General features: G+C 39.6%; 1 protein-coding gene across 1 annotated transcript in view; it reads right to left on the reverse strand.

Annotated features, from left to right (window-relative positions):
* Positions 1-17,790, reverse strand: part of LOC131467158 (alpha-1,6-mannosylglycoprotein 6-beta-N-acetylglucosaminyltransferase B-like) — an 88,881-nt gene that overhangs the window by 50,666 nt on the left and 20,425 nt on the right. Inside the window, exons 3-7 of the mRNA XM_058640898.1 lie at positions 11,949-12,099; positions 6,588-6,697; positions 3,210-3,289; positions 2,725-2,904; positions 808-972 (exon numbers count right to left, since the gene is read on the reverse strand). Coding sequence (XP_058496881.1) covers positions 808-972; positions 2,725-2,904; positions 3,210-3,289; positions 6,588-6,697; positions 11,949-12,099 — 686 coding nt within the window. The remainder of the gene's footprint in view (positions 1-807; positions 973-2,724; positions 2,905-3,209; positions 3,290-6,587; positions 6,698-11,948; positions 12,100-17,790) is intronic.

Here is a 17,790-nt window from a genome sequence, read left to right on the forward strand (position 1 = left end):
AATGCTTTGATTGACATTTTTAAAAAAAGGAAGCGTTTAAACTGCACGATTCCCTGTGTTTGATTTAGAACTAGTTTTTACACAAACTGCCAATGTCTACGGGCACCGTGGTGCAATCCATCCATCCTTTGTTGCTCACTCATCTCAGCTGTGCCTCCTGACTCCCCTATGTTCATCCATCAATCCTTCGGTAATACATATTCCATAGTATATTTCCCTGCTTCTCTTATTTTGCTCCATCTGGCACATGCTTGTCATTTTGTTGTAAAAGCAATCATTCATCTTCCTCCCTCTCTCTCTCTCTCTCTCTCTCAACACGGCAAAGCTTTTCTGGAATTGTGTAACCTAAACTAAAATGATATTTTGAAATTCCAGCACAGTAATAACAGAAGAAACATAGATTTTATAGATTTGAAAAACGCAATTTTTGGAATTAATACATAAATACATAACACATAAACCAATTACTGAAGAGAAATGCAGTGACAGATAAGAACCTCTTTTTTTAATCAAGATATTATCATTGCATCAGAGATCCTGAGATTTTCAAGATATATCTGAGAAAGCATAGTGGAAAACTGCCACAACTATCACCTTTAAAGAAAATGATATCGGCCAACATCAACATTTGTTGATCATTTTGAATCTTGAACATTTTATACTTCTAATGCAGGGGTGTCAGACGTACAGCCCGCAGGCCATAAATGCACAGCATTTAGCCATCTCAAAAAAACATCATTATTGCCCTTGATCACAACAAAAAGAAGAAAAGACTCCACTAAGTAACCCCTGTCATATATATCTTACCTTCTTCTGGTCCCTCCAACGTTGCTCCAGCTTGGCATCCAGGCGGTTGGCGGCCGTTGTCCACTGCTGTGCAAGACGGCGGATCCGGCGCTTCATGAAACTGAGGGACTCTTTTCCTGTCCCGACCTGGTCCAGCAGTACAGAGAGATCCGTGCGGAAAGCAGCCTGAGTGGAAACGAAGGCGATGGAGCAGAAAAGCAAAAGCAGGGATAAAGACGGGGTGAAGACAAAGTGTGTTGTTCATTGTTCATCAGGTGATACCTCTACAAGCATGTCCGCAGACTTACAAAACATCAGATAATATATCATTCTTGTATGCGATGGCACTTCTTTATTCTTTCTAAAAGCCAGGGAAACACCTGTATCTTTACAAAAGGAAAATGACTTTGCGACTTTTGTCATGTCACCAAAAATATGTGCTTTTTTAAATTAAACTGCATCCTAAAAACAACACTGCTAGCAATTCTGTCAGAACAAGTGTGGCGAGAAGTTACGACAGGGTGCAACAACCAAGGTGTTCTATAATTAAGGATATTAACAGTCCAGTTTTTGTTTCTCCTGTCCAAACAACCTTGGCTCTGACCTGGACGCTCACAAGAAACTGGGAGCTTGTTCAGTAATTTGGGTCACAGGGTAGGATGGCGACATCTGTCTTCATTTACAGAGACATTCTGCTGTACCTCCTGCTTACTGCTGTCTCAAATGAAGGGTAAGATTCAAGGACAAACTGTATATAAAGATATTCTCTCTCTCTCTCTCTCCCTCTCACACTGGCAGTTTTGCCTGTTAATGAATGCAATTTTGTTTACATCCATTTTATTTATTGTTTTTGTTGTCATTGGTTTTTATTCCAGAGCATTTTTTGTTAACAGAGACTGAGAGTCCATTGCATTTATTGTTTTGGTTGTTTTGTTAATTTATTGTGGATATTTAAAATGTCTTCCAGTTCCAGTGTTAAACATTCTTTAGAAATAAAAGTTCATCGTCTAATTTTTATCATCCAGCAAAATGTGTTATCGTGACAGGCCTAAATAATATATGTTGTTGGTGCTGGATTATGGTTGGATAATATCCAGGTACTATTAGCACCACACTATTTGTAAAGATAAATATTGCGATGTACAATGCAATGTGAAAACACCAAAACATAGTAAATGTGTAACGCTACACACTAGTAGGAGCAATTTCACTTGTCAACCTAGTAATTTGTCTTGTCCTCTAACTGCAGCCCTCTCTCCTCCAAGAACTTGATGACAGAGACAACTCTCTCGAGTATTGCCACTCCCCCTCTATCTGCTTCATCAAGTCGCTGTCTATGGTACATGGCAGGACGAGCATACGGGCCAGGTGTTCTGTGCTTGTCTCGTGCTCACCAATCAACTCTGAGATATAAGTTTTGGTGATATTTCATTTCTATAAAAAAAATAACTTTTTGCACTTTGAGAAGCAGTTTTTCTTTCCTTTTCCTTCAACACTGAGGACATCACATCAGGACAGCACTTACAATTCAAGGTCACAGGCTGCCAGTACTCTGCAAAGTAAAATGCTTTCACATAATGTATTTTGTTTTGTTTCCATACAGGGACATTTATTTGGTTTTATCACTCCCCCACAACTATAATTATGGGGGAGTGTGTACAGTAGACAGCAGTGGAGAGTGAGGTATTTTCAAATGAGTGGTGCATTGTAGCAAGTTGATTACTTGAATTATCTTGCTCCATTGGGCCTGGTGCTCTGCGGCATAACTGTGACTGTTCACTTTTTCAGTTTTTTAACTGTACTTTATTTTTTTGGAACATCCCATACTGCTTAGGCAACTCTCCTTCAAATACCACACATGTCCATAATTAAATGTTTTGCAGTCTTTGACTATTTAGTGATATTCACGTTAGACATATTAGTATGTAGTCTCCTCACCTGTCTCTTAGGAGCCTTTGTCTGCTGTGTATGTTGTGTGGGGGGGCTGCTATGATTCCTCCAGACCAATGGTGGGCAGAACCACTCCACCTCACTCAGATAGATGAGGAAGGAGCAGTCTGAACCGTCGACACCATAGAAGGCGTAGCAGGGGTCCGATGTCCAACGTGCACGCATCCACTGTACATGAAAAAACAAAACAAAAAAACAATAACAAACACATGACTAACTCACTAAACTACTAGTCCCCTTGAATACTGGGCATTCACACAAGGGGAAAGAGATGAAGAAGGTAGTAATACAACACCAATAATGCAATTGGGATAGCCGAGTGTTTCCCCACTATTGTTTTCTTCTTCATTACCATTTTCTTTGTTGCTGTCGACTCAGCATTCCCAAATAATAAGGAAAACAGGAAAACACCAGTTGGAAATGCTGACTCAGCCATCCCAACTAATTACTGGAAGTAACACAATGATACTCACATCTACTTTCCCTGGACAATCTGGAAAGCGTGGGTCTCTTGGAACTTCACATTGACTGGATGTTCCATCTCTGCTGACTGCTGAAAAGAAACAGTGAGTGAAATTTTAATATAATAAACTATTATGCCTATTATATTATCTTTTGTTTTTTGAACAATCAATAAATATTATTTGCATTGTGTGATTACCCACAATCCCTGCTGCTTTACTAATTCTACAGCCTAGGTCACCAACAGGAAGACCGCAGTCCGGAGCATGTGGGCTGTCCTTTCCGGACCCAGACCTATTACCATAAATAATTGATAATATTGCCACTGAGCATTTGTATTTTAACTGCCGCTGCAGTTCCGGCAATTTACAGCACTACAGGTCCAGGCAGACACTTACATGAGCTGTAAATCACCACAGGATGACACTCACCCGATCATGGTATCATAACTAGGGTCACAGAGCATGCATGGACACAGTCCTGGCATTTACAGTACTTGATTACAGAGCAGTATTTCAACATAAATATGGCATAATAAAAGGGCAAAGCCCAAAAGTAACTTCTTGTGGTGTGAGGTGAGCAGAGACACATAGACAGCGCAGGAGAACTTAATTAGGTGTAATTAATGTACACTTTAGTCACAAAAATTATCTTCACATGTGCATCTTAAGTCCTTTATTTAGTTTTCATGTTTTATTTTTCACCTGACGATAAAATTAGGACCCTTCCACTAAATTTGATTTAGACATGTTTAAATATACAGTATAACCTGGACCTCTTGGGATTACTACCCCCTGGTCAACAGGGTCACTAGAGTAATTCAGTTAGCTTTAATGTGAATATGTATTCCACTGATTCCAATAGCAATCCGCCAATAGAATATTATATACGAGCTCATTTACCAGTCCACCCTGGAAAATAAATCAAATTTTGATCACAAAATGACTGCAGGCAAACAAGTCTGACCTGCAGGCTCGCCCCTCAGATCGATTATCATAATATTTAGCAATCTACACTTTTTCATGATCATTTACAGCGTATGCCATTTGTGCATCGTTTCAATTTTATGCAACGTTACACCATATCTGCTTTACTGCATTGCACACTATTTCCCGGGATGGACAAACTACCGCCTGTCTGCCACCACTGACAATCATTCTCGGGTTAGGCAGCACTCTACTGCATTAATTGTTTCACTGACTCCGTTAACTGCCTCTCTGCCGCTGATGTGAGGAAAATAAGAGAGTGCAGTGACGGCGAGCATGACAGAAAAGTGACACTGCATCGTCAAAAACCAATGCAGCCTCATTTTCTCACTGTATTTTGAGTCCCTCCCTTCCCTCCCTCTCTCCCTCTGAACCAACAAATTCGCCCTCTCCAAATTCCGTCTGTCTCCATTTGCTTAATGAATAAGAGACATTTTTCCACATAAGTCCTCCCTGGGGCTTCCCTCCATTGACTAAACACATTCACAGAGAGCCTAAAATATGATTACATTAGCAACCACTGCAGAAACAATTGGAATTTGTGGTCGACTAACTAGATAAAACCATGACTCCTGTCCTTGCAAGACAGAAGATAAAAGCCTAATCGGTGCTTGAGGGGAATGAAATTCTAATCATGTCTTCTGTGCCACTCTTTCTCCTGTCGCTCCCTGTCGTACATACATGCCTGGCCATGAGATAAATAAACTATCACAGAGCCATGTGATAATAAAGTCTGCCAGCGGTGTTTCAATTTGCCTGTGATTAGAGAAAGCAGCAGTGTTTTCATTTTGACGTGTGCATTTGTTCCTGCTGTTGCAGATGGGGGGGAAAAACAAAAGGAGATGCTCATTTATTCTCATATTGAGAGTTGAGCAATTACCCGAAAGAGAAAAGGACAGGAAAATAAGAAAGAACGATTATACTCTGTGTGTGTGTGTGTGTGTAGAACATCATAAGCTTGAAATAATTATGGTTTTGATAAAAATGTGCCAGTGACCATGGTTCAAGCAAGCATGGCACAAGTGTAAATGTCTACTCACATTTAATGTCTCTTTATCTTGCTGGAAATAAAGTGAAAACAAATAAGAAAACTATAGATTTTCCAGAGTCAAATTCCACTGCAGCAAAAACACAACAGGAGAGTTTGTGTTTGATTGTTTGTCTCTTTACTCGTCTTTACAATATTGCTTCATGTCTATGTGTAAATGGGAAAATCAGTGCATTTTTCTCTTATTTTGCATTTGCAGATCTGATTAATGTTCTCGTCCATTCTCCTAAGTACAAGTCCATTTTTCTTTCAGAGCTGAGCTGAAGTGGTACAGATGTCCTGTGTTCATCTTTCTGAGATAGATTTCTTAAGTGTCTGGTTACCCTATACCCAGTCTAATTATAGAGTGGCTGTTAATTGTAAATTTAACACCTTTTTTTTGTGTTTCTCCATGAACTTTGTGAGAAATCTGTGTTCTGATAAACTAGCAAAGATCCTTTGAACCTCAATTCCAACTTTTACATTCTGGCAGTTTAGTGTTTTAACTGCATTGCTTCAGACGAAATCATTTACAGAGGTAATTAAGCACATTAAGACCTAAAGTTCCTGTTGCTTTGCATTTTATACAGAAATCACAGTATTTTTATGCGTTCTTGTGTGCACATACTGCTTACTCCTTAATTGCCATGTCATATAGCAGCATGTATGTTTATTATATGTTTATTGAGTATATTCAATTGTGTCCATGGTCCAAAAAATTTGTTTGTGTCTCATAAGACTTGTATTGTTATTCACTGTTCTTTTACTAAAGATGTGCTTTGTCTTTTTAATCGCTTTCTGCAATTTAGAGAGATATGAGATCCATGATTAGTATCTCTACAGGATCAGAAATACGGCAGATAAAAGAGATTTGTGAGTATTATTGTGTTAGTATGACTTAAACCCAATTTTTTAAAATACATGTTAACATGTTGGTGCAACTGAAATTGTACTCAAGTTTCTCAAGTCAGACTAACACACCCAGGTAATGTGATTTGGAGTCAAATTACTAAACTACTACATGTATGCATTAAATTAGGCCCAAACTGGCCAAGTCCTTTTGGACATGCGCCACAGTTTTGAACTTCAGAATTGGACTCGGAAACGATCGTAGAAGTCGGTCAACAGAGTGAGAAAAACATGAGCTGGAACTCAATTAATGGTAGAAAGACATGGTAACAATTAGCCACCAGCTAAAGTTGTCTTGCCTGTGAAATAATAGGGAAAAAGGAAAACTGCTACTACTCACAAGCTAAAAGGGGATAAAGACACACATTTTCAATATATCGATTCCTTGCTAAACTCGTACAAGGACACTAGCCCAATACGAATTAGGATAAAGGCATTTCACGACAATAACTGTGAAGATATTTTACCTCTTCCTTGCACCATGCTGTTCTGCAGTATTTGCTCTACCCTGATGGCCATGTTGGAGACGTTCTGGGCAATAGCTTGGATCCTCTCCACCAGGCCCGCTGGCTGAAACCTGCACACACAGAGCAAAGAAGGGATAAAAGCAAAGGGCATTGAAATAGAAATGATACAGTAGACTCATTTCAGTACAAAATGCCAAGGACAAAAACCCATCGCCATCACACACAAACTCACAACTGGCAGTGAAAACTTCTCTTCTGTCCCAATAGGATCACCGCCGTCCTTCTTCGATGCACATTCACATTCTTCCCCATTCACTTTGGACTAGTCTCTTTGCTCTTTATTTATTCACCTCTTTTACTTCTGAGTCATTTTCTTCTCTACATTCCCTCCCCATTATTGTTTTTCCCCCAACATCACACAGCTGTATTGTTAGTGGGAGATGCAAAGTGGAAGACACTTGGTTGAGGCATGAAATAGAAAAGACTAGAGCTGTTAATACTACTTCCTTTGACGGGTGAGACTTCCCACTCACATAATGAGAAATATATTGTCTCTCTCTCTCTCTCTCTATGTGTATATATATATATATATATATATATATATATATATATATATATATATATATATATATATATTCCATATTTGTTATGTGTATGTCTTTCAGATGGCATCTCGTTCTGTGTGCATGTCGCTGACAATAATGGATGGTTACTGAAAGGAAAATAAATATTTTCCTTCCCTGCTAAAAGATACCTAAGGCAAAAAAAAAAAACATATCAAAACCTGTCCATACATGCCTGGTCAATGTCTTAAGAGAAAGTTGGTCACTTCATCTTGCAGTTGGACAGTTTTCCAGCTGGAAAGTACAGTATGGAAACCAGCAAAACTCCTGTCTCCATCAGTAAGTTTCAAGTCCTTCCTGTGATCCTGTGAGCCAAAAACATGAAGGACAAAACCTGGGGTCTTGTTGGAGGAGCTTGACAGTGACTGTGACTGTGAGCGTGAGAGTTGGCCTCCAAAAGACACGACCTTCTAATCTCACCTCAAATGTCTGCCATAATGTGAATTTCGTCCCCAGGGAGGAACAGACAGAGAAGGGGAAAGGGAGCGACTCACAGTGGGAGACAAATGAACAAAAGAGTGAAAGGTGGATGAACACATGACGAGATCCAAAGCCGGCATTAAAGACAGGAAGCAGCCAGAGAAACTGGGAGAGCTGAGGAAATGCTGGAATGAAAGCAGGCAGATAACAGAGAGGAGATCAACAGCAACCAGACCAAGAGCATCTGGGGACCGCTTCTCTCAGGACATGAAGAGCTACTATAAAGAGATTCTGTGTGTGTTGGTGTGGAAGCCAAAATAAACCGCTTCACAGAAACATTAAATAATAATCATGATCAAAGTTTACAAGCAAATACATATTTGATGGATGACTGTTACATGCTGCTCGCAATAACGCTTCCTCCCCTTGGATAGCCGTAGACAGTTGGCTCTTTTACAAATGGAGGAAACAAATAAGAAGTGAGGAAGTGCTCACAGAAAACAAAAAGCGTTAGGGGGAGAAGAAATAGCATGGGGGAAATTCACTGGCGTTCGCCAAACGCAAGCAGAACACAGTGGGAAGGTTTAGATCAATTCGATGGTAGCCTGAGGGAAAATCCCTCGGGATACTAGTAAAAATTGGAATTTACCTCCCTCTATCTAATGTGCTCAAACTCTTTGAGCAAGTGGGGAGCTCTGGAAGCATCCACAGCTGTCCAGAGACACAGATGCTTGTGTCACAATGTTTGCATGTTTGGATGACACCCATTTGTTTGCATGTTTCCACCTGATGTAATAATGTTAAACCCTCACAGTCTCCAGCGCCTATTCTATTCCAATGCTTATTTTCCCACAAGGGCAGGCAGGCACATATGACAGCACACATGCATGAACGCAGACAGACAGAGACAAATAAGATTGAAACAGCATTTGTTTTAAAATCAGAAAACATTGAAACAATGAAATCAAAGACTGCATGAGCTTTCCTTGCTTTCCTACTTGAAGCAAGTTGTGAGTTGTCAATGTGACATTGACTTGAGTGCTGCAGAAAAAGAAGGCCTCCTGGGATAAAAGGTTGTTACTGACGGAGCTTAGACAGCCGCTTAGGGGAGGAGAAATAGGTAAAGCCAAGCTAGAGCAGTGATCTTAAGAAAGTGTACACTTGAGGGGAGACTTATTTTCCCTTCTTTCTGTCTCATCTGCTGCACAGTAAAATGGAGAGGAATCAACTCTGCTGCATCCTTTTCTCCATCCTCATCTTTCCCTCTCTCATTTCCAAAAGCTCTCCACTGTCCCTCTCCGTCACCTCCTGCCTTCCTCCCTTGTTATTTTTCTTACATTTTCTGCTCTAACGAGTGGCTACCCTACGGGGGAATCACTGGCTGGGGCTTCAGACTTCCAGTCCCATTTACCACTATAGGAGAGTGCGTCAGCTTCGATGAAGCTCACGTGAAAATTAGACTCCCGTCCAGTGGGCAACCGTGTGCGTATGTGTTCCTGCAAATGCATGTCTGACTGGCCTGGATTTGGGATGTTTTTTTATTCATCTCTCTCTTCCATTTTGCCCCCTCTTCACACAGGCAAAACTCACACTTTGCCAAGTCACTCATACCTACCCAAGGTATACCATCTACCTTGGGTGCTGAAGTGCAAGAGGAGGAAGAAGAAATCATAGACAAATATTGGAAGAAGAGCAATAAAATGAAAGCAGAGAAAGTAAAGGTAGAATGAAAAAAGACAGAAAGATAAATGCACAAAGAAGAGGAGGAATAAGCAATAAAATGAAAATCACTGGACTGAGGAGACTTCATTTCAATGACTATTGCTGCTGTGATGGTGTGTAAGTGTTTGTGTGTGTGTGTGTGTGTATGTGTGTGAAACATGTCCACTGCAATTTACTTGAGTCAGTAGCTTTTTCCTTTTGCTTCCTGAATCAAAAAAAATAATATAAAATCACTCCAATTATTATAGCTGCTTCACTCCATGGATCCATTCAGTCTATACCCAACAACACAGTGCTCTGAAAAATGATTTAATTTTTTTTACACAGTGTGGGCTGATGTCGATTGCATATTGTTCTCAATGTGCTGATGACAAAAAAAAAGGAGAAACTTTTCAAAAATAATCAATCTAAGACTAAAGGGAGAGGCACTGAAGTCTGTGTGCACATCTACCAGGCTGGATGGGGTTTATGATGATAATCTGCGTTTGATGTTTGCTGGTTGTAAGTGCTTATAATCATTTTAACAGAGGTAATGTATCAGACAACGCTTTGAAATGTATTGATGTATGTATTTAAGTAGCATTACAGTGAAATAATACCACAATAAAGACATATGATGTGACACAAAAAACACATCGTTGCGGTCAATTATGTTACACAATATAATGAAATAATGTTTTAATGAGGTTTATTGTGTTAGAAATATTACAAATCATTATTAGTTATTATCTAGTCATTGTCATTTTCATTATGTGACTAAGGCAAATCACCAAATTGCAAACTGCAGTCCCTGCTATAAATGTGGGTAATTGGTTTAATGCCATGCGTGTAATGGGATGTGTAGTCAAGCCAGAGGCACAGTTACTGTGGATTAAGCCTCACTGTCTGCAGCGGGGGGATGATAGATTTTTTTCCCTCTGTGCCACTCAGATAACCCAACTCAACCTTTTTATGATGCCTTTATGATCAAGCACACTGTATTTTACAGCGACAACACTGATACGAATGAAAGAGTTGCTGATTGAATTACCTAATTAATATTAATAAACAGTGTCAAGCGACATAATGAACGATAATGTTAAAGTAATAATGACAATTACGGATGTTATTTAAGGATAATCTTCTCGTTTTTTTACTTTAGACAGATGCAATACATGTACATGTTATAAGTTATGGGCTGACAAGTCGTGTAGTTACAAGCAAACTGTTCAATAACAGCATGGTCACACAACTATGATCTTAGCTTTTGTATTTGACAGCAATTATACTTTATATAACCCGCTACACAGCCAAAATGCCCCCTTTAAGCCAATAACTGCAAATTGATTTCATTTTCAGTTACACATTCTTATACTGCCCTTTTTTGAGTCCCTTACAATAAACAGAAATACTCCCCCAGCCTAAGAGAAGAACAGCCTCCTTCACATTAAACAGGCCATTACTAGACATTGATTGTAGTTAACGCCGATGTCAGGCCATATTAATCGTTCCATCCTTCCGCTCTATAGCCTCAGTGCGGCTCTGAACCCAAGCATTTATCTGGTATCATTTAACCAAGTATGAGGAGGTGAGGGTATTCATGTCAGTGCATATCACATCAACACTGCTGCACGGACTTCAGTCAGGGCCGTATGGAAATGAAAGGGGACGGAATGAGGAGAACTTCAGACGGAAAATACAATGGAACGTTTGGGTGCTAAGAGGGCAAGGAGAAGAGCAGTGCGATAAAAGCTGTAGCAGCAAGGTCATACAAGGCTTATCTGTTTTACAGCAGCAGTGTTTCAGGTAACAACTGCAATTTCCACAAGTAAACACACAAAAGGAAGAAAATTAGAGTGAAGATGAGGGCAAAGTATAAAAATGGTAGACAAGACAGAAGCCATGACAATGCTGGACATACAGAGGTGATGTTCAGTGAAACTCACAATATGGAATATATCTTAAGAATGTCATTACAGTGCATATAGTTTAAAGATTAGAAGATACAACACGTAATTTAAGACTAAGAATAGAGTTTTGCTTTGTATTACAATTAGGATTAAAATTATTACAATAAAGCTGCCATTGAATGAAACCATCACATATCAGTCAAAGATTTTCATTATGTTTTCAAAGAATAATGTTACGATGGAGGCATCCAGTAAAATGTTTCTAATTCACTTTGAGTGGTAGAGGTGTCAAGTGTTGACAATGTGGGTGCATTGATTGGGCTGCACGCAGCAGAAGTTGAGCAATGCTCAACATTCCAAGTGGCAGCAAAAGCACCATCCAATCAAATGAAATCTAAGAGTTTTAGCTCAAACACTACAGTACAAACAGCGCTCTCAGACAAGGCTGTTGCCCCATTGCTTGTGTATGTGTTGTTCAGAGTGCACCCAACAATGGCAGGTACAGCGGACACTACACTGACATCGCTTTAGAAACAACTCTTGGTACGAAGTTGACCATGCTAACTTCTGTTCTGAGCCCCCACCCCCACCATCAAGATCTAGGCACAAGAAGGTGGAGGAGGATAAAGCGGTAGAAGATGGATGGATGGAGTAATAACATAAAAATGTTGGTGACTGCTAGCTGTGATCACCGCAACTCAGCATACCTGTTGATAGCAGAACTGAGCTCATCCAGACGCCGTGCATCAGTGGTGGAGGTGTTGTCGAGTTTGGACAGGCTGTCCATCTTCTTCAGAATCACCTCCAGCGTGTCACTGATCTTCCTCAGAACACTACGTGACTCCACACCTCCCAGGACTGAGCGGGGAGACAGACGTAGAAGGGGAGACAAGAGTTGAACGGAAAGTTGGACAGCAAAGTGCAAGACAATCTTGCAGAACAGCATGCACATTAAATTCAAAGCCTGCAGCTCCTCTTGCTCACCACACTGATTTTGGCTGTGGTTGCGTTTTGGATGACTTTCTCAGCACAGCAGAGTAGATCAAAAGTAAACTTCTTTATTTCATGTGCCAAACAATGAATTCTGTCTGTTTTTCCTACCAGTGAATCCATCAACCACTCAAGATATACACAACTCCTCAGATTCACATCAAACATGCGGTAAAGACTGAAGGACTTTGAAATCTTCACATTTGACCTCTCATCAGTTTATCCCTTACTCCAAAAGTCATGAGAATGCAACAGAAGAGCAACAACAAAGAATGCCTCCAGCCACAGACGTCGTCAGTATGTTTACATGCACAGTTTTAATCGAGCTAAGAATTCATATGAGTTGCATTATCCAGGTATGTTAGTCCGACTAAGACTAGATCAATTTAACGTGTTTTCATGACATTAAAAAAAACCTTTTATTGTCTTAGTCCAACTAAAATCAGACTTTTAACATGCATGTAAACTATTTGCTAGTAGGGTATATTCCATAACAAGTAGAGACTCACAACAAGTTCACTGATAAAATCACTTTCTACCCTAAAACCATGAGATAACTTTGATGAAGTGAAACATTATGAACCCTTCCAACTTGGTCCTTTGCCATCATCATGAGCATAATTTTGTTGCAGTAAAGCTAGAAGTGAGCTGATAAAATACTTAGTCCGATACTGGCCAAAATTGGATATTGGCAAATTAAAAAAAGAAAACTCTGATATGGTTAAGGTTATAATTATATGTGGTAAATGTGGCAGCACACATGTCTTAACTGCTAAATTGTTAAAACAAGTTAAAGGACTGTATCATACTGACATCAGAATTGGTAGAAGGTCATGGTTGTGATATCGGTAGCAGGTACAAGAAGTGGTATCGAGCCAGCCCAAAATAAAGGTTAAGTTATTGATTTAATCACAGGTCCCGTGTGTCAAAGTTTTACGTCTCATTCACCTCCCAGTGTTTGCTTCAAATGTTTTTTTTCCCCCTTTTCTTTTCCAAATATTGAGCAGCTTGGCCACATGTGACCACCAGGTTACTTTCTGTCTCTAGCTGGCTAAAAGAATTCAGAAACCCAATTCCCAATGGTGGTTGCCATAGCAACCAAGGTCCCTATACTTGTAGTAAAGCCAATGATACGCCAAGACTTCAGCTGAGGGAATGTGGACACAGTCCCAGAGTCTCATGGTCACATAGTTACACATTTCTTCCCTGAACAGGAAAGACGTACAACACAGCTAATTTTAGGAGAGGCTAAAAATTAGTACCCAACAGAATATTCATTTTTGTGGGCATGACAAGACACAACCCGACAGAGAAATGACCCCCTCTGTGGCACTGCTTTAAAACCATGAACGCATTACCCCTATGTATGTGTTCAATTTTAATTCTCCCCAAAGGTTAGTCTTTGTTTCTTAATGCAGCATTGATTTCTCTTCATAAAATTGGTGGGGTTTTTTCAGGACAGACACTTGAGAGTGTAATGTGTTGTGCGTAAAAAAGGATGCACTAGCCATCAGAGCTGGAAAGTGAACATGCACTCAAATGTAGATGCAGCAGCAGAAAGGGAGAGAGAGAGAGCAATTATACTGTAAATTAATAAGTTAAGTAAATTAAAATGTGGGGGTGTCACACTACTACTCAACTCAGTATTTTGTTCTTAAAATTAAAAAGAAATTTTAATTCATCCAGTACCATCAATACGTTTGTATATTCAAGTTAGATAAACTACAAATTAGTATTATTATTGCTCACATTTTTTACCTGTGCAATGCTGTTAAAAACAATGACGTACTTTGCTATTAAGTGGTTGGAGAGAAGCAACCTCAGATTCCTTTTGTATCTTTCATCATGTTCTATGTTTAAGTTGTATGACATCTGATCTCAGTCAGCATGTGCACTGTAGATGCATTTTAACATCATGTGCAATTATGAGCACACGCTTGAAGCGTAAACACAATGTAAAGACTGTCACGTGATGATGCAGAATAAACGAGCCAGAGGAGATCTGACCGTCATCTAAAACCATCGTTACATTTCTCAACTACTACACACGACGAAGAAAGCAGCTAAAAAGGGTAAATCTATGGCGATAGGGCGACACAGGGGTCAGAGTGTATACTTTTATCCTCCCATCAGAGCACATAGGGCCCATCTTGACATGGCAAACACCTGGATTACACTGTCTGACCACTATGTCAAACCACATGTCTGCTGCTTGACAGGCAATTACTGCCAATGGGCTGCCATGCCAACCAGCGCAGATGCAAGGTCATTGTCTACCTCTATCTCTTCCAGGGTCAGATGGAAATCCAAGTTCAGCAAGTTATCTCCACAGCGACAGATGTATTTGTCCAAGACTTAGGAGTGTCATATCCTCTGCCAGTGATTGATTGTGTTGTGTCAGGGTGTTACCTTTGTGTGATTGACTGATGGAATAAATGAATAGATATCATCCCTGTAAAGGGTCGGGAAAAGTGGCAGAGCAAATAAAATAACAGCTTACGTTAAAGGTTCAAACAATTTAAATAAAATGAAGGCTTGTCAGATTTTTGGTGATTTACAGAGAAATTATATTCCTGCAAATGTGTCCAAAATGTGATTTTAGATTACCTCACCCACACACACTGCGAGTGTGATTGGTTTACTGTTTAAAATGAGTGCATCTCTGAGGGGCTTTTAATGAACTATAATATGAGAGATTACAAGACGAGGAAAAACACCAAAGTAGTACAAAACCCTTGCCCCTTGATAGATAACCAACAAACAGCTGCGCTGTCCAGCAGTCAATTGATTCAACAAGCCTGAAGGTACAAGAGAATAGATCGTTCCCATGTTCTCATGTATCAAATATCATTTAAGGTCAGGGGGCTAATTGTTCTCTGCGCGTCTCCGTCTCTTGACAAATCTCTGTGTCGAAACTTAGTCACAGAACCTCGACAACCCTGGATGAGAATGACCAGCTGTAACAAATGAGGTCTGCCCACTGTGTACCGTGATTAAAGACTCACTGGAAATCTTTTTAAACGCATTTGACACAGGTGAACAAATTGCCAAGTGCCAATGTTCCAAAAGGCTTGCTTAAATGGCATAAATACATTTGCTCTAATCACATAAAACCTCTCAATGGTCATGCTAAAAATGTCCATTTTGATTAATGCATACATTTATTTTGCTTTACGTGTCACCCCACTAGGCTATTTCAATCCCATGATAGAGGTATGATGGCAAATAAAAATGTGGCAGAATTTTCTAAACCAAATCACAAGAATAATTTCATTAGATTTCATTATACGAGTATTATTATGTGTTCCAGATGAATGAATTGGCCCTTCAGTCATAAATCAAGCACTCGTCGGTACAGTTATTTACCGACAAGTTGTGTTAAGTAAGAAAATAAAGATGGTCTCAAAATGTTATTAAAAGTAAAACCAGTGACCTGACATGACCAACCTGCTGGAATGCTTTTTCCTGCTGAGTTTGGCTTCCCCCACTGCCATGGATGGAATAACATCAGTACACACACACACACACCAGCCCAGCTTTAGCCGCCATACTGGGCTGAATATTTAATGTCACAGCACATCATATCTCAACCGAGGACTGAAATGCGTGAAGCAAAAACAGAATTCTTGTTCGTGTCTCCGAAGAGACGAGTGAAAACTAAGAGACATATGTGTCGGTGTAGATGTAGTGTGTATGTACACACACATACTGTAACCTACATGCAACTTTGGCTGTTTTCCCAGAGCTTCTGCAACAGCTACTTCCTAACTATTAACATTAGTGACTGGAAATTGAAATAAGCTTTAACAGCGAGCGTATTGCAGACGACACGTTCCCGCAAGTACACTTTGCATCACCGTCATTACGCAACGGTTTGTGCTTTTGGAAAAATTCCAACTGTTTCTGAAAGCTGAGAAGTTGCACGTTAAAGCCAACATGTGGTTATTACGGTAATTGTGGTAATTTCACTCACACTGTTGCAGGAAACTGGCAAATCAGTGTATTTGTCACCAGTCAGGGAAAAAGTGGGGAAAAAATGCCTGTGCAGTTATGGTTAAAATAAGCAAAAAAAAAAGTCCAGACAGACATGTGGAGGCTTAGGTGTTAAAGGGTTAATAAAACATCACACAGAAAACGTTACACTTAAAGCGACTGAATGAAATAGCCAGACCAACATGTCTGGCTTTACGACAATGGGAATGACAGGAAGAGTGACAAAATATAAAACATCTATGACATCCCCCCCCCCATCAAACCCTTTCCTGTCACTGGATTTCAAAAAAGCCCCGAGGTTCTTTGGCCGTCTGTGTATGTATGTGTGTGTGTGTGTGTGTGTGTGTGTGTGTGTGTGTGTGTAAACCAACAGCAGCAGTCATAGAATAACTGAATTGAACTAAATTAAAATCCACAAATTATATAAATGCAAATAAATAAATAAATAAATAAATAAATAAGTAAACATGTGTATTTGTGCTGAAAACAAGTGGCACTTGTTCTATGTGCTGCTTTTGTGAAAACAAACAGTGTTTAACTGTCGGCTCTCCTGTTGTGAGTCAGCCAATCATCTACTGTACGTGTACTACACGTGTGTCTATACAAAAATAAGTTGCACACAATGAGTTACTTATTTGGTGCCACACACAAACACACGTCTGAAAAAAACAGGATGGTGTTTTGATTGGTTTAGGGAGGGGTGAAGGGCTGTTTGAATATTTATGAGAAGAAAACTATCTGAGGTTTGATGAATGCCAACAGAAGGGCCTGCTGGATAAAGGTTGGCAAAGCCAAATTAACTGGAGAACTGGAGACCGATGTCATTTTGTCACAGGAGCACATAATCTCTCACACACACACACGCACGCACGCACGCAGGGAGGAAGAAAGAGAAAAAAAGGTCAGGAAAATGTGAAAAAAACTAATTAAACACAAAAAAAAAATCCACCACCCCAAAACAAAACTGTGATATTATATCAGGTCCTGAAACATAGACTCGTGTCTGTTTGTATCTGAAATCAGGACTATAAAAACTTGAGATGACACTATTACATAACACATAGCGATTGTTTCCTAATCAATGCTTAATAAATGTATAGCTGTAGGTTCAGAATGTCCTGTTTGAGATATCCAATCACAGAGAGAACAATCAAATCCTACAGCTGTGACTCTGAAGTCAGTACATTCATGGTGTTCTGCCTGTTGTTTCCCATTAGTCGCAATCAGCTGCAGGATTTGCCTGGAGATTACATCATCACTTCAGTATATGGATGCTCAAGACAAGAAAAGAAACAAGAAAACTCATATATATATATATACATACACACATATATATATATACACACACACACACACACACACACATATATACATATATATATATATATATATATATATATATATATACATACATATATATATATAATCAATTCTCCACCATTTCTTGATGCATCTTCCTTTTCCCCATCCTCATATTCATATTATCCTCCAAACGCCTGTTTTTCACTCACTCCTTCTCCTGATTCCTCTCTCTCTCTGCCACCATCGCTCTTTGCAATAAAGGAA

Source organism: Solea solea, chromosome 10 (assembly GCF_958295425.1).
Source record: "Solea solea chromosome 10, fSolSol10.1, whole genome shotgun sequence".
Classification (NCBI taxonomy): Eukaryota; Metazoa; Chordata; class Actinopteri; order Pleuronectiformes; family Soleidae; genus Solea; species Solea solea.